This window comes from Carlito syrichta, unplaced genomic scaffold (genome assembly GCF_000164805.1).
Source record: "Carlito syrichta isolate Samal-C Ts95f unplaced genomic scaffold, Tarsius_syrichta-2.0.1 Scaffold115961, whole genome shotgun sequence".
In the NCBI taxonomy this organism is placed as follows: domain Eukaryota; kingdom Metazoa; phylum Chordata; class Mammalia; order Primates; family Tarsiidae; genus Carlito; species Carlito syrichta.
In genome coordinates, this window is record NW_007060057.1 from 93306 (window position 1) to 113869 (window position 20564).

The following is a 20564-nucleotide window of genomic DNA, read 5'->3' on the forward strand; positions in this document are numbered from 1 at the left end:
CCTTCAAAGTTATAAATTGGTAGTTCCTAATATAAGTCCCTCTTCTACATCACTCACCCAGGGTAGAAAATCAAAATTGAGGAAGGGAAGAACACTCTGAAAAGCATATTCAGTAAAGGATTGCTCTTATCATCATAAAGTACCATAAGAGCCCATGACTTGAAGCATGGGGCGGGGAAGAGCATATGGTGCTTTTTGGACTTTGAGGTAGAGTAATGGCTAAATTCTGAATATGTAAGCTAAAATGTGTTCTCTTTTTAACTAAAGAATAAAAGTTTTAAGATGGGCATGTTCAATATTTTGTATATATATATGTCTTTGGAAAATGGTTTAAAAAAAGTTTTTATAGACTAGAAGCAGTGGCTCATTCATGTAATTCCAGTACTTTGGGAGGCTGAGCTAAGAGGATTGCCTGAGCCCATAGGTTTGAGGCCAGCCTGGGCAACTTGGAGAGACCTCATCTCTACAATAAATAAATAAATAAAATTAGCCGAATGTGGTGGTGCATGCCTGTAGTTCCAGCTACTTGGAAGGCTGAGGTGGAAGGATCGCCTGAGCCCCACAGGTTGAGGATGCGGAGGCCAGGAGCCATGCCACTGCCCTCCAGCCTGGGTGACAGAGTGAGACCCCAATTCAAAAATAAAAAAATCAATAAACCTTCCTTTTGTTGGGGGGGGGCAGTTCGTTAAGATGACATGGTGGTCTGCTTCATGTCATCATGAAAGGCAGGTAAGTACAAGTATTGACATCAGGTGATGGATGGCAAGCAGATGGGTAGGTCAGTCACATGATTGCTGCCGTGGTGATGAGGTTTATCTGTGTCATGGTCACGAAGGGCTGATTAGGCTAACTTGGGTCTTATGGGTGGAGGCAAATACTTGAAATAGAAAAACTAATTGTACAAAACAAGCTGAGGAGGGGGTTGTAAAACAATTATCAATAGCTACCTCTGAGAAACCGGTTCTATCCTTGGCTACTGATTAGAGGGTAAAGTGAACTACTAGAAGAACATGACAGAGCTAAGCAATGTTAAAATGGCTGCTCATTGGGTATATTGACTCCATGTTATATCCTTTCAAAGTATACATTCATGGAAAAATATCTGAATAATAAACATGAGTGTGAAGGAATAAAACCAAATATATGAGTTACTTAATTAAATAGTAATGAATTGGCTGGTCGCGGTGGCTCATGCTTATAATCCCAGCACTTTGGGAGGCTGAGGCAAGAGAATTGCCTGAGCCCGCGGGTTCCCAACCAGCCTGGGCAACATAGATCTCGACTCTACAATAAATTTAAAAAATTAGCTGGCTGTGGTAGCGCGTGCCTGTAGTTCCAGCTACTTGGAAGGCTGAGGCGGAAGGATGGCCTGAGCCCAGTAGGTCAAGACTGCAGTGGCCGGGAACATGCCACTGCACTCCAGTCCTGGTGACAGAGTGAGACTCCAACTCAAAAAATAAATAAATAAATAGTAATGAATTAAATTATTCCATCCTTTGGATCCTCTTGGATTGGGTTAAGTAAAAAAAAAAATCCTGGCAGGTCGTGGTGGCCCATGCCTGTAATCCCAGCACTTTGGGAGGTGGAGGCAAGAAGATTGCCTGAGTGTATAGGTTTGAGACCAGCCTGGGCAACATGGTGAGACCTCATCTCTATAATAAGTCAAAAAGTTAGCTGGCTGTGGTGGCTCACGCCTGTAGTTCCAGCCACTTGGATGGCTGGGCAGAAAGATTACCTGAGCCCAGCAGGTAAAGGCTGCAGTGGCTGTGAGCATGCCACTGTACTCCAGCATGAGTGACAGAGTGAGATTCTGGCTCAAAAAATAAAAAAGAAAAAACCCAGTTATAACAAGCCCAGAGACCTTGGCATAATACAGTGTACTTGATTTACTAGATATATATATAATAAATATTTTTTTTTTTTTTGAGTTGGAGTCTTACTCTGTTAACCACGCTGAAGTGCAGTGGAACGCTCACAGCCACTGCAGCCTCGACCTGCTGGGCTCAGGTGAGCCTTCTGCTTCAGTCTTCCAAGTAGCTGGAAGTACAGACACATGCTACCATGCCCAGCTAATTTTTTAATTTGTTGTAGAGACGAGGTCTCACCAAATTGCCCAGGCTGGTCTTGAACCCCTGGCTCAGGGAGTCCTCTCACCTCGGCCTCCCAAAGTGCTGGGATTACAGACTTGAGCCACCACGTCCAACCTTATAATATATCTTTATGTAACCATCATAAGTTCATTGCCCAAAGCTCACAACAAGTCACTATGCAGATATCAGGTTGCAGCAGAGAAAGAGGTTTAATATCATAGGGCTGCCAAATGAGGAGATGGGAGGAAATCTCAGTTCCATCTTCCCGAGGAGTTTGGGCCTAGAGTTTTTAAGGGTTTTGGAGTGGGCCAAGGTGTGGAAATGGTTGAAATGGTTGGTCAGAGTTACAGCGTAAAGTCATGGGACTGGGAGATCTTGAAGAAGCAATATGCTTATGCTGATTTGGTTCCTCTGTGGGGGCTCTTTAAACTGGTTTTTAACAACTGTTCTGTTGGAATTCAGGATCTACTCAATTTTTTTTTTAGTTAAAAGTTCAATAAATGGAAGCTGCTTTTTGTTGGTGGTTTGAATGGCTTGTGGTGATGGCTGCATTTCTTTCTTTTTTCTTGATCAGGTGGATTTGTTTAAAAAGAGTCTTCTGTTGATTCCTATTCACCTGGAAGTCCACTGGTCTCTCATTACTGTGACACTCTCTAATCGAATTATCTCATTTTATGATTCCCAAGGCATTCATTTTAAGTTTTGTGTAGAGGTAAGTCGATATATGCCTCTTTTCTATTTATCTTGTGATTGGCTAAATAGCATCTTGGCTCTACTGAGAAAAGCAGAAGTCAAAACCATAGAGGAACAGCTTCTGTCATGAAAGACGTCTGAAATGTTGGCTGAGAAAAGGACTACAAGAGGAATCTCCAGGTGGGGAGAGGTAGCCATTGAAGATATGGATCCTCCTGAGATATTCTATTTGGATTTTGTCTGCCTTTCTCTTAAAACTACATCTTGAGTATGGATAGACATGATTTTCCTTGGCTCCTCCTAGAGCTAAAATTGGCTCACGGCTTCAAAATAACTTCTGTAGAATAAACTATTACCCAAGAGAATCAACTGACAAAAGCTCAGCTAATAACAGTTCAACAAGATTGTGGAATACGAAAGCAAGAAAAATGAATAGATTTCCTGATTTTCACTATCAGGAACCAGTAGAAAATGTAATTGCAAACAAAAGATTCCATTTACAAAGGCAACAAAACATAAATAACCCAGGAATATACCCTAGCGAGAAATGTGGAAAATATGATAAAAACAGCTAAAACTTTAAGTATTTAAAATAAATTTGAATAGATGGGGAGATAGACTCAGTATTGGAAAGAGATTAATTCTTTCCTAAGATATATTGTTTCTTATCAGTTTCTCGATAGGATTTTGAATAGAACTTGATAAACTCCTAGAATTCATATTACAGAATTCATGTGCATAAATAGTTAAAATAGTTATATTTTTAAAAATTTTTGTAGAGATGGGGGTCTTGCTGTGCTGCCCAGGCTGGTCTCAAACTCCTGGCCTCAAGCAGTCCTCATGCTTTGGCCTCCCAAAGTGCTGGGATTATAGGTGTGAGGCACCATGCCCAGCCACCAAAACAGTTATGAACTAGAAGAACAGTGTAGGAAGGAATACTTGCTCTACTAAATGTCAAGCCATGTTTTTTATAATTAAAGCTATATTTGTAATGGCTTAGGAATAGATCATAGATTGGTGGAACAGCATAAAGAAGTGACTCATATATATATGGGAATTTAGTATGGGATAAAGTTGGGGAAGGACAGGCTATTCAGTTATGGTACTGGAAAAATTAGCTGTCTATTTGGAAAAGTGAAATATAGGTCCTTCATATTACTTATAAAAACAAACTCCATGTGGAATAAAGACCTAAATATAACACACAAAACTGTTAAAAGTGTTTGACTAAGGTACAGACGATGTTATGCTCTTGGAGTAGGTAAGACCTTCTTATATAGAACCAAAAAAAAGACATAAGGAGCAGTTTGATAAATTTAACCATCTAATCTCTAGATAGATTCAATAGGATAAAGAAAAAAATTTAATTATCTCACAACTTAAAACTTCTGTATATCATAAAGCTAAAATACAAGTGACAGATGTGGAGAAAATGTTTATCATATATAATAGCTACTACCTAGACTATATAAATAACTCATACAAAAGAAATGGGGAAAGAAATGACCTAATGAAAATAGACAAAGGACATATGGTAAGTTTTAGGGAAAAATGCAGGTAACCATTGAACACATGGAAAGATGTTCAGCCTCACCAGAGATAAGAGAAATGCAAATTAAAACTACATCAGGGTTACATTTTTTGCCCATGATATTGGAAAAGGTTTGATGGTGTTCAAGTGTTTATGTGGGTGTAAGGAAATGGGCGTTTTTACCTTTTCTGGTGGGGTGTATACACTGATACGGCCCATTTATGTGGAGACAACTGGAATTCTAGTCAGTTCTAGTGTTTCATAAGTTAAAAAGATCCATAACCTATTGCATATCAGTCTGTTCCTTGGTATCTGCTCCATAAAAATCCTTGTACATGCATGTAAGGATGGGCCTTGTACCAGGATGTTCATGGCAGCATTGTTTGTAATAGTGAAAATAACCTAAATCTAGATCTACCAAGAGTATAGCTCAATACACTTTAGCACAGTATATCTGCTATTAAACTGACCATAGCAGCTTAAAATAATATAGTAGATCTCTAAGTTCTAACGTGGAAAGATGTTAAGACACAATTGAGCTTTAAAAAGCCAGTTGTGCCAGATGTGGTGGCTCAAGCCTGTCATCCCAGCACTTTGGGAGGTTGAGGTGAGAGGATTGCCTGAGCTTAGGGGTTCGAGACCAGCCTGGACAACTTGGTGAAACCTAGTCTCTACAATAAATCAACAACAACAAAAAATAAGCCGGGCGTGGTAGCACACGCCTGTAGTTTCAGCTATTTGGAAAGCTGAGGTAGGAGGATCGCCTGAGCCCAGCAGGTCGAGACTGCAGTGGCCGTGAGTGTACCTTGACACTCCAGCCTGGGCGACAGAGCAAGACTCCGACTCAAAAAAAAAAAAAGCCAGTTACAGAATGATACAGTATAATACATTTACAGGAAAAAAAAAATACATGTATGCTGTTTTCTGTTTTGTTTAGTTTTTGAGTCGGGGTCTCACTCTTGTCGCTCAGGCTGGAGTGCAGTGGCACAGTCATGGCTCACCGCAGCCTTTACCTTCTGGGCTCAGGCGATCCTTCCGCCTCAGCCTCTCAGGTAGCTGGGTCTACAGGCCAAAGCCACCATGCTTGGCTAATTAAAAAAATTTTTTTGTAAAGATGAGGTCTCACTATGTTGCTCAGGCTGGTCTCAAACTCCTGGGCTCAAACAGTCCTCCCTCCTTGGCCTCCTAAGTGCTGTGATTCCAGGCGTGAGCCACCACACCCGGTCTGTTTTTTGTTTTTTACACACACACATACACACACATACATATAAATGCCTGCATATATTATATACAAATATAGATGTCTACTTGTAAATAAAAGATGGGATGGATGCTTACTATTTTTTTATATCAGTAATTACTCAGGACTAATAAAGGAAATGTAGCCTTACTGGGGATATTTTCATTTTTTTCAAGGATAATATATTCTTATATTGCTTGCTTAATTAAAATTTAATTAACAGCTAAGTATATAGAAAACTACAAGGAAAATCACATTTTCAAAATCCAAGTTTTTGCCGGGCTCTGGCTCAGCCTGTAATCCCAGCACTTTGGGAGGCCGAGACAAGTGGATTGCCTGAACCCGTGGATTCGAGGCCTGTTCAGGCAACTTGGCACAACTGCGTCTCTATAATAAATCAAAAATTAGCCAGGCGTGGTAGCACACGCCTATAATTCTGGCTACTAGGAAGGCTGAAGCAGAAGGACCGCTGGAGCCTAGCTGGCTAACGCTGGGGTGGTTGTGAGCATCCCACTGCACTACAGCCTGGGAGACAGAGTGAGACTCCCAACTCAAAAACAAAAACAAAAAAACCAAGTTTTTTTCTAAGAAATCCAGGAAACGGAAAAAGAACAGTGAAGAATCTTCCTGGGCCAAGAGTTCTCTAAGTTTAGGCCAGAAGAGTTGGTACAATATCACATGTGAGTGGGTTTTCCAGTTCCTTTCCCTTAATTTTTTGCCTCTCTCTCAACCTGAGATGCTGGCCAGAGCCTGACTATATTTTCTCTTCCCTGGAAAAACGTAAAAAGATATAAACAAAAGTATAGCCAAATCAGTGCCTTTAAGAATCAGATTCTGAGCTGGGCTTGGTGGCTCAGCTGTAATCCTGCGCTTTGGGAGGCTGAGGCGAGTGGATTGTCTGAGCCCACTTGTTCGAGACTTGCCTGGGCAACTTGGTGAGACCTCATCTCTACAATAAATCAAAAAATTAGCCGGGCGTGGTAGCACACGCCTGTAGTTCCAACTACTTGGAAGGGTGGGACGGAAGGATCGCCGGAGCCCAGCAGGTTGAGGCTATGGTGGCCGGGAGCGTGCCACTGTACTCCAGTCTGGGCAACAGAATAAGACTCCAATTCAAAAAAAAAAGAATCAGATTCTGACAGGCAGAGGAGGGCAGGGGTGTCAGGAGAATCCATTCGTCTAGGAAATACTCACTGTGCCCCCTGCTTTGTGCCAGGCACTAATGTTGGGGAGTCAGGGAAAGGCCAGACAGACATCAATTTGCCTTCATGGACTAAATGATAGTTAAACAGAATTTTGGGGCTCGGCACGGTGACTGAAACCTGTAATCCCAGCACTTTGGGAGGCCGAGGTGAGAGGATTTGCCTGAACCCAAGGGTTTGAGAATAGCCCTGGGCAACTTGTAGAGATCTCGTCTCTACAATAAATAAAAAATTAGCCAGGCGTGGTGGTACGTGCCTGTAGTTCCAGCTACTTGGAAGGCTGAGGTGGAAGGATGACCAGAGCCTAGCAGGTAGAGGCTGTGGTGGCCGCAAGCATACCACTGCACTCCAGCCTGGGTGATAGAGTGAGACTCTAACTCAAAAAATCCCCCAACAACATAAAACAGAATTTTGATGATAAAACAGGCAGTTGGTTTCTAAATCAATTCTGTGCTAGTCATTGAAAAATTAATCTTCTGAATTTTTGCCCAAGCCTTTCTGCAGAGTTCTTATCTTTTCAGCAAAATTATAATTGGCCTGATAACTTTGCACATTTACAAAAAGGCCCAGAAAGCAGACTTATTTTTGGTGATAGCTGAAAGTCACTTAGAGCTAAGAGCGGTCATCTAGGAAGGTAGGATCAGGCTGTTTTTCGTCTTAAGGGAATGTGGGACTTATAGAAGTGGCTCTAAATGAGAGTTGGGGACCTGCATTTCCAAAGAGTTGACAAAAAATTATTTTTTATTTTTTGAGTCAGAGTCTCACTCTGTTGCCCAGGCTGGAGTGCAGTGACACACTGCTCACGGCCATCGTAGCCTCAGCCTGCTGGGCTCAGGCAATCCTTCCACCTCAGCTTCCAAGTAGTTGGAACTGCAGGCACATGCCACCATGCCCGGCTAATTTTTTGATTTATTGTAGAGACAAGGTTGCCTAGGCGGATCTCGAACCCCTGGACTCAGGCAGTCTTCTTGCCTCAGCCTCCCAAAGTGCTGGGATTACAGGCTTGAGCCACCACACCCAGCATCAAAAAATGTTTTAAACAATCACCAAGTAAATGTGTAAATTTCATGAAGCCAGGGAGTACAAGAGCTTTATTCACTAGTATGTCCCCAGCACTTGACACGTTATAGATGTTTGGTAAATATTGAATGTAAGTGACCATTTTCTTTTTTTGAAGGTGGGAAAGCAGGATTTATTAAGAGAATAGAAAAGCTCCCAGAGCGGGAGGGGACCCGAGGGGGCTGCCCAGGTGACCATTTTTAAGGACAGGTCTTTTTTGCCTGTATTTTATTTATGAATATATATATACTGTTTATTCTGAGACCTTGAAGTGACTTGTTTGGAGTAAGAAGAGCAATACGCAGTCATACTTTGTTAAATACTAAGTATTTGCTTTCACCAAATGTTTTTTCTTCCAAAGAGGTATCTTCTACTTCTACTCCACCTTCAGGGGGATGATTTAATACACACAACTTCTGACTTCACCCTTTAAGTGGAGAGAGAAATTCGCAAAGATGGTGAGGGCATCAGGGACATTCTGAAACTCCAGCAGGCTTCATCTTGGGAGGTGTTTCAACAATGGACTTAATTCAGTATTCAGATTGGATTTGAATACAACTTCCAGAAACTGAATGTCACCTTTCCTGCAGCCTCAAAAATAAGGAGTATGTCTAAGGCTGGAATGTTTTTCATTTAGTTTTAGTTGTTAATGATTTCCACCATAGGTTCCTTCCCTCTGTTGATCAATGGCAGGGAGAAAGACTTTCAAATGCAGTGAGTTGACTTATTCCTGGGAAAGGCTAACCATCTCATAAAACATTCTAATTAAACAAATACCAGTGTCCCCAGTCTAAATGCATACCTCAAATACAGAAAATCTGAGTCCATCTTTGCAATGTGAAATGAAAGCTCTGAAATAAAGTTCCAACTTTAGCTGGGCATGGTGGCTTCTGCCTGTAATCCCAGCTACTTAGGAGGCCGAGTCGGGAGAATTGCTAGATCCCAGGAGTTTGAAGCTGCAGTGAGCTACCATGATTGCACCCCTACACTTCAGCCTTCCAGCCTGGGTGACAGAGTGAAACCCCGTCTCTTAAAAAAAAAAAAAAAAAGCTACAGCTTTAAACTTTTAATGCATACTTTGCCCAATTATGGGGCCACAGCCTCTTCCTTTGCTTCTCTCTGCTGTGGGCATGTTCCATTTTTCACCAACTGATGGAACACAGCATCTGTGTTGTGGTTTCTTTTTAACCAGAATATAAGAAAGTATTTGCTGACTGAAGCCAGAGAAAAAAATAGACCTGAATTTCTTCAGGGTTGGCAGACTGCTGTTACGAAGGTAAGTATGTGATAAAAATGAAACCCAGGCATGTCCAGGGGATGGAATGATCTAAGGGTGGGTGCCTTTAAAAGCATTTGAGACTGGTGACAAAGATACTAATGAGACAACCTGGAAACTCCAGGGAGGCAGCTCAGAATAAACCACAGTTTAGTATTCATCATCTGGCTGCTCAGTTTCCAGTGCTTGCTGGGAGCAAATAATTTCAGACATCTCATCCCTGAGGCAGTTGCTAATTATGTAGTTGCTCTTCTGGAAAAAAAAAAATTTTTTTTTTGGAGGGTGGCACCTGCCTCTTGCCTCATGGCTCTTATTTCCAGATGACCCATATAGACCCAGGTAAATGCTGAAATGACTATTTGGATCCACTAAGGGAGAAAGTACACTGGGCTACATGCTAGGCTTGTGGGGAAGACAGCAACCTGAGTGCACACTCTGGATGCAGCCCCGTGTTTGGCCTGGGCATAGCTTCTCAGTCCTGTGTGAATACCAGTGTCTTCCATTTATGGTCAGTGCTTGATGATTTTCAAAGTGTTTTTGTATATATTATCTTTTGTATATATTATCTTTACAACCTATGAGGCAGGTGGGTCATTTAAGGCAGGGGTTCCCAACCCCTGGGCCACGGACCTGTACCTGTTAGGAACCCAGCTGTACAATAGGAGGTGAGAGGTGGGCCAGTAAGCGAGACTTCATCTATATTAACAGCCACTCCCCATTGCATTACCCCCTGAGCTCTGCTTCCAGTCACATCAGCAGCAGCATTAGATTCTCATAGGAGCGCGAAACCTGCTGTGAACTGCGCATACAAGGGATCTAGTTGTGTGCTCCTTGTGAGAATCTAATGCCTGATAATCTGAGGTGGCACCGAGGCAGTGATGCTATATGTTTCACTACATACTACAATGCAATAATAGAAACAGGATGCCCAATAAATGTAATGCACTAGAATCAGTACCTTCCCACCCTCCACAAAACTAGTCTCTGATGCCAAAAGGGTTGGGGGCCACTGATTTAAGGGATAAACATCATCTTATTTTATACATGAGAAAACTGAAGTCCAGGTGTGACTTCCCCCAAAGGACAGCAACACTATTTATACATAGTCAGTTCCTTGAACTCAGGTTTGTCTGCTTCATTGACATAATGTTCTAGTCAGCATCTTGAAATAAATTTTTAACCCAAACCCAAAGGGACAAGATTTATTAGTTCATCTTTGAACTGAGCTAAATGCTAAATTTTTAAAATTAAGCTTAAGTTTTATGTTTTGAATAAATTAGTATACCAGTTCAAACCAGAACTGAACTAGTAAATTTTCTGAATTTACTCAACTAGAATATCTAGGTATTCTAAACTTAGGGTATTTTGTATTCCCACTTTGGGCAGGATTCAGTAACCTGCTTTGAAAACAAACTGTTTATCTTCACATTTCTTTCAGAGTAGGGAGGACAGAGTTGTATAATTTAAGATAAAAAGTGAAGACTGCTAACTAAGCATTGTTACCATTCTAGTGTTCAGGTCCAGGCATATGTTCTTTGATTCACAATTCCATTTTGACACTGTTGTCAGTGAACTGATAGCAAAACTAATTATCCAAAGGGATGTTTTTAAAAAATAGGTTTTAAAATTTGATTTCCCACTTCTCATTTTTAGGCAACACTCTATTCTGTACATTGTGGTCGCCACTTACTAGCGCTTTTTATGTGGCCAGATGCCTCCCTAAAGTTAGACACTTAAGATACCAGAGGTAGAAACTAGCTGTTCTGGGGAGAGGCAAGTTTTCTATCTTCTCATTTTTCCATAAAAGAATTTTTTGATCTGAAGAGAAGTACTTGACCTTGTTTTAATGACCATTTTGTTTTTCCCCTCAGTGTATTCCACAACAGAAAAATGACAGTGACTGTGGAGTCTTTGTGCTCCAGGTAAAGAAATACTGTTTTTTCAGAATTTACAATGTGTGAATTAACTTTGTTGGGTTTAAGGTGGAGAGGTGGCAGTCCCAGTATGAATACATGATGCTAGGTGCAAGCAGGAGAGTACTTTTCCTCTCCTTTGTTGTTGAGAAGCAGTAGTTTCTGCATTTTCAGATGTTATCATTAGGAAAACCTGCCCTCCAAGGCCAAGAATGAACAATTGGTATCATCAGTGTCTTACTGAAAACCTCTGCATAGTTGCTGCTTTTCACAGTATTGAATCAGGAGGGGAGACCCCAAGTCATATCCTGGAAAGTTGACTGTAATTTGGGGTTGGTGTTCTAAAATAATGTGTTTTTGCGACAAGTTTAAGTAATGTTTAAAAGCTGCCTCAGATCCCTATTGGGTCTGCATCTGGCAGAATATAATGGGTTGGTGCACAACTCCACATGCCACTCAAGTGTTTCTGAAACCTTTGCAGTACTGCAAGTGCCTCGCCTTAGAGCAGCCTTTCCAATTTTCACAAGAAGACATGCCCCGAGTGCGGAAGAGGATTTACAAGGAGCTTTGTGAGTGCCGGCTCATGGACTGAAATTCAGCAGGGACTCTGGGAAGTCTGACCAAGTTGGAGCAGATGGTTTGTTACTTGAATCTCCAAACACTTATTTGAATTTTTACAGATATTTCAGATCAGTGGTGTTGGGCCACTATTGTTACCTCAAATTTATTTTTTACCCTTATTCATTTCTCCAGCTACCATGTTCTGTTGTTTAATGTTCAGTTTGGTTTCATTTTTAATTTTATGGATTCTGTGCATTCCCCCCATATTTAATATTTATTATCCAAACGCATGCATATAGACAGAGCATGCAGTGAAGAGTATTAAAAAAAAGCTTAGTAGATTTGGTGCAGCTTTTGAAACTTAGTTAGACATGAACTGAATACAGGTTTCAAATTTAATCTCAGAACCTAAAAACGCGAGATGTTTTTAATACAGCATAATTCTGAGAATAGTAGATGTTCCCTGAGGCATAAAGGATAGCTAGGAGTGGTTTTGACAAGCCAGTCCTGTTTTATTTTAACCAGTGGCACCTTTCACTCTCTTCCCTCTCCAAGTGAGTTTTGCAGAGATGCGTTCCTTTGGAAGGGCGAGATGGAAGTGGCCGTAAACTGACTGGTGTGTCTGTTTATGGAGGCACACTTGCTGTAAGCACAGTGCCTGCTTTGGGAAGAGTCGACCAAGGTATGAGAAAAAGACAGCGACCTTAAGGGCCAATTACCTTAATGAGAGGTTTCAGTCTTGGTTTTAAGAATTATAATATATGGCCTTTATCTCATAAAGGCTTTTGCTGGGACACTAAATTCCCTGGATTTTTCTGTTTTTGACCTGTTAAAAAAACTTAACATCCATCAAACTACTGGTCAAACAAATGAGAATTTAGCCTTTCTAGGAGTAATTTGCAAGTTGTCCCTTTTGTTACCTCCCATATGGAAGAAGTTAGGATTTACCAAATAGAGTTCTATTTCAAAGGTATCTGAAATATAAATATTCAAAATCAGACTGATTTTGTCTTTTGCAGATATGTGGGGAGAAGAGGAAAGGTAATAAAGATACCTTGATTCCATGGGAATGCAGCAAATGTGTTAGAGGCTTTTGTTCTCCTATCCCTTTAATGTTATCAGCAACATGCAGGGCTCTTTGGCGTCTGTGTGACCAATCCAGACTAGCAGAGTTCTTTTTTCCTCTTCTTTTGAACTCTGTCTTCTGAGGAAAGGCCAAAGTGACCTTGTCCATACACTTAGCTGCATTAGGGTTGAAATAACAGACCTTACATCTTTAATTTGGCCTTTTAGGACATGTTTGAAAGAAAAGGCGTATGTTAAACATACCCAACCATCTTTTCTGAACCAGAGGAGGAAAAACAGCAAATGTATGTGTGAAACTCAGAAGCTTGCATAGAATACAAAAAACAAGTAAATGGCAGAAGATACTTGAATGTATACCTGGTTAGGTCTAGGATGTTGACAAGAAAATGTTTAAGTTGGCCCTAAGGTATGGCTGAGAGAAGGCTGACTGCCAGCAGTTGAGGGCCGAGTCAAGCCATGTTTACATGCAGGGTTTCCCACATCAGTGGTGACACTGGGAAGCAGCCCCGGCACTTTCCTCTCCTGAGTCCGGCAGACTCAAAGAAAACCTCCTTAGTGTAAAACCAGGTCAGTATTTCTTACTGTGCTTCAGGTCATTAAAAAGACAGAGTGGAGGCACTTTATTGCTGCTACAGGTAGGGTGTGTCAGCATTAAGATAATTTAAAGCAGGGAGGGTCTCTATCTCTTCTTGAGGTTTTCAGGTATCATTATGCAAATATGAGATTTTTCAAAATTTGTGACATTTGCCTCTGGTTTTTTTTTTTTTTTTTTGGGGGGGTACTATACCAAAGTAGTCTGTAACTAGGTTATCAATTCAAAATGTCTTGTACTTCAGAGTGAAGAAATAGCTACTTCCTCACTGACAGAACCAGGCATGCAGGAGGAACAGAAGTAAACTGTGTTCCTTTAAAAATATTAGTTAATGCCCAGAGCTGGCATTGCCATTTCCTCCACTCTGAGAAGTGGCCATCTGTCAGCACTGAGGCCTGCAGGGATGAGCATAGAGACACTTAGGTGAGCTGTCCAAGTCCAGTTACTCTTCCACTTCCAGTTTAATAGGGCACCTTGAGGTGCACTGCCCAGCATGGTTTAGCTTAACTGTTGAGTAATTTTAGTCTGTTTTTAAATGTTTCTGTCGCTTATGAAATTTGGTTTCAGCACACATAGTTGCTTTTCCCTCTCTTCTTGTGACTTGGTATAAACCTCTATTTAACTCAAGTTCTAGGTCAGAATGTCCTTTGTTCCATGTTTGCAATAATTGCTTCCTTGGTAACAAAGGTATTTTTGAAATATACTCTGGGCTGTTGATGTGAGAGACAAGCATTGCTTTACTATCACTAGCTTAGCATTGAATTGTTTGGGTGCCGACAGAGCAGACCGACCTTAAGCTACTTTTGATGCCTTCAACAAGTGGCCTAGTCTTCTCCATCAGCAAATTTACCAGACTGTAGTTGCTTCTTTCCAGTGGTCTTTCCTTTTGTTAAATCTATAGCAATGAATATAGATTTAACTCAACTTTCAAGAATCTTTCAAGTTCTTTCAAGAATCATAGGCAGATAATCAACTTTCAGTTAGCCTCTTAAGGAAGGGAAAAGCAGCAGTTGCTGCCAAGAATTCCCAAATTATGTGTTTGGCATTGCATTCTATTTTATACTTAGCATTGAATATGAGTAACATGGTCATCCTGAATTTATAGTTGGGACAAAACAGTAAGAGAGACCTAACTGGGACACAGCCAGCACTAGCCTAATCTGAGCTACTCTTTTTTCTCTGCAATTGTGGTTCATTGCTTCCCTGGTTTAGAATTGAGGGGTCTGAGTGGGTCAGACCTATCAGGCAAGAAAGCATACTAATAGTGTGAATTAGATATACAGATTCCTTGCTCTGCTTAATCATGTTAAGAAACTGAATCAGCACTTATAAAGCACATACTTGTTATGTGCTAGGCTCTGCCTCCTGGCCTGTAGATAATGAAGGCAACCTAGGGAATACCATCAGAGAAGTGCTCACTGTATTTGGGTGTTACAAAAGCAGACCTAGATAAGATGTTCACTTAAATGGTACCTGTTGGTCAGAAAAAGAATTTATTTAAAGATTATGATCATGTAAAATGACAGTACTCAACCCTTCTAGCAAAATATTTTTTTGAAAAATAAACTAAATGCCTTTATAACCTTGTGTTCTCTTGTGTTGAATAACATGTACTGTTTGGTGAGTAGTAACTCGTCCCAGTGACATTCCAGTCATAAGGCTCATCTAAGAACAGTGACCAAACGGGCGCGTTGGCTCACGCCTATAATTCCAACACTTTGGGAGTCTGAGGTGAGAGGATTGCCTGAGTACAGGGCTTTGAGACCAGCCTGGGCAACTTGGTTAGACCTCATCTCTACAATTAAAAAAAAAAAATTGGCCAGGCTCAGTGGATCAGCCTGTAATCCCAGCACTTTGGGAGGCCAAGGTGACTGGATTGCCTGAGCCCGTGGATTCGAGACCAGCCTGAACAACTTGGTGAGACCTCGTCTCTACAATAAATAAAAAATTAGCCTGGTGTAGTCGTGTGCATCTGTAGTTCTGGCTACTTGGAAGGCTGAAGTGGAAGGATCGCTGGAGCCCAGCAGGTTGATGCTGGGGTGGCTGTGAGTGTGCATGCCACCACACTCCAGCCTGGGTGACAGAATGAGATGCCAACTCAAAAAAAACCAAAAAAACATTAATCGGGCATGGTGACGCACCCCTGTGGTTCCAGCTACTTGGAAGGCTGAGGCGGAAGGATCACCTGAGCCCAGCAAGTCAAGACTGCGGTGGCTATGAGCATGCCATTGCACTCCAGCCTGTGTGACAAAGAGAGACTCCAACTCAAAAAAAAAAGAAAAGAAAATCAGCGACCAGTGTAGGCTCAACTATCTTAGCCTTAGAACAGCCCTATCCAATAGAATTTTCTGCAGTGATGGAAATGTTCTATATTTTCATCCACTAGCCACAGATTTGGTTAGTGTGACTGAGAACTTGAGTGCTTAATTTTATTTTAGTTAAATCACAGGTGGCTAGTGGTTAGCACATTGGGTAGCAGAGCTCTAAAGCAAGTCTCAAGTTTTAAACTTTGGCTAATAATATATAGGGTCATCTGAGTCTGCAGATTCCAGTCTGGCTAGATCTGACACTTCACCCATATATCGTAATCCCTAATCTTAGCATATATGTCTGAATTTTTCCTTCTCTGATTAAAATGAGAAACAGGATAGATGTGATTTCTGAAGAAATAGGAAAGGATACAGTGAAAAGACAGTCATATTCTGTCTTTAGTCCAAAAAACATAAAATCCTCTTTTTAAAAGAAAAATGTTTTTCTGTAAACACAGGGTTTCACTATGTTTCCCAGGCTGGTAGGAAACTCCTGGCCTCAAGTAATCCCCCTGCCTCAGCCTCCCAAAGTGTTGGGATTACAGGCACGAGGCAACAGTCTGACCAGGTCCTCTTAATTCAGCCCCAGTTTCCCTTCCCCTCGAATCATCCAGAGCACATGTTTTCTGGAAAATTAACCTATTCTTCCATCAATAGAGAAGATTCTTTGGTGCATCTTTTATAAGTTTCATAAGAACATCCATGCTGTCTCTTCACATGAAGCCACAGTTAGTTGCAACTATCAAATAAAAATGGACATACAAATCCTGCACAATATTCATAGAATCCCCCCAAAACTCATTCCAGAATAAGAAAGTTCCAGAACATGTCCTTCTTTATAGGGCAGGAAGCAGGCAGAGACAATAAGTTGGTCGAACTTTATTATAGAAGACACAATTCAAATAAGAATAACTGTCTTTGGTGTTAAGGCCTGTAGAAATCTGAGTTAAATTTTACTACAAAATAATATAAAATACACTAACTCAAACTATAGTGTAAAAAGAAATTTAAAAAATGAACAGTGTGTCCTTATTAAATGCTTGCAAATAGCTTCTTTCTAAACATTTACAACTAGTTATAGCTCTTTCAAAAAATTCAGATAACCAACATGAAAGATGTTCGCACTTAGGTACATCAGCCCCAACTTTTACAAACTACTAGAAGTGAAAAGATACTCTGTTGATAGGTGAAAAAAATTCACATTTCACATTTTTTTTCACATCAGGAAAAATTACAGACTACAGTTTTTGGTTTTTTTTTGAGTTGGAGTCTCACTCTGTCGCCCAGGCTGGAGTGCAATGTCACGCTCATGGCCACCGCAGTCTCGACCTGCTGGGCTCAGGTGATCCTTCCGTCTCAGCCTTCCAAGTAGCTGGAACCACAGGTGCATACCACCACACCCAGCTAAATTTTTAATATATTGTAGAGACATAGTCTTGCCATGTTGCCCAGGCTGGTCTCGAACTCCTGGGCTCAGGCAGTCCTCTTACCTCAGCCTCCCAAAGTGCTGGGATTACAGGCATGAGCCACCATGCCTGGCTTGACTAACAGTTTTAAATGAGTAATAGCTTACATATAATATTAGAGATAATATTATAATCTCGCCTTATGAATGCAAAACAAATTCTCTAGACTCAACCTCACTGTAGAGACCATCAGCTCACTGTTAAAGCTTGAAGCTCCATAAGAACAACTTCGGGAAAAAACAGACTTCACTATGAGAAATGGTTGAAATAAACATCCCAGAAAGCTTCAAATCTGTTGCCAAGGAAAACAACTTTTGACCTGGTATCAAAATCATTCTGGTAACCTGACATATGGCCAAGATTCTAAGATGAGAATTAAAGACATTCTTTCGGATCTGCCCTTTAATTAAAATTTCAGAGGAAAACTCTGAAGGGGTTTCCAGCTTAGTAGAGACATTGATCAAAACTTGGTTAAAAAAAGGGGAGGGGCTGGTTTGCAGACCTTGGGTAGTGTTCTTCAACACATTAAAAGAGTGAGTTTTTCACTGATGGAGCTCTCACAACTCACTGGTTTTGTGCCAGTTTTCCATACCCTCCTCTCCCAGCATCGTAGTCCTGCCGATACTCATCTCGTACCTGAAGTGAAAAGAACACAAAGTTACACTACAGAGAAGACTGGTGTAACAGATATGCCTCCCACAAACATGTCAGACAAACAGCTAAACCTTTTCGGATGCTGTAATGTAAACACTCATACAGGACATGTGTACTTAGCCTCATTTCAGTGCATTCTGCTTTCAATCTAGACACTCCTGTGAGTGGAAAATATCTAGCTCCTATCAGAAGTTCAATAATGGTTACTTGTAGAGATGTAGTACAGAATATACTATTTTTTCAGATCCACTTCAAGCCAAGGTTACAGGCACAAAGTTATTTACAAAAAAGTAATACTAATTGACAAGACACATGGAATCCCAGGCAAAGGCTGAGCCCAGAGATCCTTGCATACCTGGCCACCAGATCGCCCACGTCCATACTGCCTGCCCTCCTTAAAGCCTGCATCCCAGTCTGTGCGAATGATCCGGTCATCCAGACGGGTTCCATTTATGTACCGCATGGCATTTTCTGCATCTGCTCTTGAATAGTATCTTAAATGTAAGCATTAAGGAACACTAGAATTTCTCCAAACATTTGAAAAAATATGAGAAGCTGCCTGGTGTGGTGACTCATACCTGTAATCCCAGCGCCTTGGGAGGCAGAGGCAAGAGGATTGTCTGAGCTCAAGAGTTCGAGATCAGCCTGGGCAACATGGCGAGACCTCATCTCTACAATAAATCTAAAAATTAACCAGGCATGGTGGCATGCACTTGTGGTTCCAGCTACTTGGAAGGCTGAGGCAGAAGGATCGCCTGAGCCCAACAGGTTGAGGCTGCAGAGGCCATGAGCATACCATGAGCATGCCTGTCTGGGCAACAAGGGAGACTCTGACTCAAAAAAAAAAAAAAAAAAAAGAAAAAGAAAACATGAGAAGCAACATCTAAATGAGCCTGATTTGTTCAAAAGCTAATCCAACAACACAAAGTTCAAAGAATAATTCATCTTGCTAGGAAGTCAAATATAACACTTATCCATGGCTACACTGATCATGATTTCTTACATATTCCCATTAGTAATTTTTTGTCCCATTGTCTCATATTTTAGTTTGCAAAACATATGTTCAATGCAGGTTTAGACTACAAAGAGTGCACTCCTTATCTAAGAAACAGTGACATCCAAGTGGGCACTATATATTCAAGAATAACCTTCAAAGAAGCTTTGGGAAAGCGGAACATGAAGTTCCTGGAGGATGGTGATCCCAGAGAGGCCACACCACTCTCCCATACCTTGCCCTACACATCTCTTTATCTGTATCCTTTGCAATGTCCTTATAATAAACCAACAAATATAAAAAAAATTATAATAACCTTAACAAAAAGAGGTCACAGCACATATGGAACTGCTGCTGCATTTCACTAAAGGAAACACTCAAAGTACCACCTAGGTTAGTAGCTCCTATGCCTACTTAATACTTAGTCCCTTTAATTATTATTATTATTATTTTTTGAGTCAGAGTCTCACTCCATCACCCAGGCTGGAGAGCAGTGGCACACTCACGGCCACCCCAGCATCGACCTGCTGGGCTCTGGTGATCCTTCCACCTCAGCCTTCCGCTACTTGCAAGTAGCCGGAACTACGGGCATGCAATACTGCACCCGGCTAATTTTTTATTTATTGTAGAGACAAGGTCTCGCCAACTTGCCTGGGGTGGTCTCAAACCCATGGGCTCAGGCAATCCACTTGCCTCGGCCTCCCAAAGTGCTGGGACTACAGGCTAAGCCACCGAGCCCGGCCATGTCCCTTTAATTACAGGTCTACCTGCAAGCAGGAAGGCATTTAAACCCAGGCAAATAAAAGATTCTCAGTGAACTTTCTAGAGGAACTAGTGTCTTTGTTAGCAGGCCAAAATACAATCTTTCTGTCGGGTACTTGGGAAGCCCACACATCCCAAAGGCAAGACAGCAATTTGAGAGAAAATCCCTCTCTAGGTCCAATGAGTCAGCATTTCTTCCCTTAATTATGAATGGAAACCCAGGATCACCAGACATTTGAGGAACTTTTACAGCCTAAATATAACCAAAACATAATTTCAGAGCACAGAAAAAAATTCAAAATTAGAACACGTCTGGGAAATTTCTCAGAATATGAGATAACCAAAAAATAAAATATTAGTAAAAAGACTCCAAGGATCAATCCAGGAAGTACAAAATTTAGTTTCCAGAAAGAGTGCAGATGATCACAAGTAAATGCAATTAAGGTTTTTACTTATAAAATCTATACACATCTACATAATGAAATACTGTATGCAACCAATACAAATTTTTTAGAGGTGGGGTCTCACTCTGTCACTCAGGCTGGAGTGCAGTAGACAATAGCTTACTGCAGCCTTGAAATCATGGGTTCAAATGACCCTCCTACTGTAGCCTCCCAAGTAGCTGGGACTACAGGAACAAGCTACCACGCTTGGATAATTTTTTTTTAGTTGAACTCTTGTTCTGTCGCTTAGGCTGGAGTGCAGTGGCATGCTCACAGCCACTGCAGCCTTGACCTGCTGGGCTCAGGCAATCCTTCCACCTCAGCCTTCCAAAGTAGCTGGAACTAGAGGCACACACCACCATGCCAACTAATTTTTTTATTTTTTGTAGAGACAAGGTCCTGCCAAGTTGCCCAGCCTGGTCTCGAACCCCTGGGTTCAGGCAATCCTCTCCCCTCTCAAAGTGCTGGGATTACAGGTGTGAGCCACAACGCCCAATTTATTTTTTTTAGAGACAGGGCCCCACTATGTTGCCCAGGTTGGTCTCAATGCCTTTGCTGAAGCAAGTGTCCCACCTTGGCCTTCTGAATGGCTGGGATCACAGGAACGTGCCATTGTACCCTGCTATACGACCATTTTTTTTCCTTTTTTTTGAGTTGGAGTCTCACTCTGTCGCCCAGACTGGAGTGCAGTGG

General features: G+C 41.3%; 2 protein-coding genes across 6 annotated transcripts in view; one reads left to right on the forward strand and one right to left on the reverse strand.

Annotated features, from left to right (window-relative positions):
- Window positions 1-14825, forward strand: part of SENP5 (SUMO1/sentrin specific peptidase 5) — a 33952-nt gene extending 19127 nt beyond the window's left edge. The window contains exons 6-9 of one of the 3 annotated variants that reach the window (XM_008074106.1): window positions 2665-2802; window positions 9008-9091; window positions 10963-11013; window positions 11486-14825. In XM_008074106.1, the coding sequence (XP_008072297.1) occupies window positions 2665-2802; window positions 9008-9091; window positions 10963-11013; window positions 11486-11596 (384 nt within the window). In that variant the 3' untranslated portion in view covers window positions 11597-14825. The remainder of the gene's footprint in view (window positions 1-2664; window positions 2803-9007; window positions 9092-10962; window positions 11014-11485) is intronic. The other 2 variants (XM_008074114.1, XM_021706796.1) reach the window with 2 other exon arrangements.
- Window positions 14826-17405: 2580 nt separating this feature from the next.
- The window catches only part of NCBP2 (nuclear cap binding protein subunit 2), a 6833-nt gene continuing 3674 nt past the window's right edge, over window positions 17406-20564 (reverse strand). Inside the window, exons 3-4 of one of the 3 annotated variants that reach the window (XM_008074123.1) lie at window positions 18028-18166; window positions 17406-17654 (exon numbers count right to left, since the gene is read on the reverse strand). In XM_008074123.1, the coding sequence (XP_008072314.1) occupies window positions 17583-17654; window positions 18028-18166 (211 nt within the window). In that variant the 3' untranslated portion in view covers window positions 17406-17582. Of the gene's footprint in view, window positions 17655-17909; window positions 18167-20564 lie in introns of those variants that run through there. The other 2 variants (XM_021706748.1, XM_021706740.1) reach the window with 2 other exon arrangements.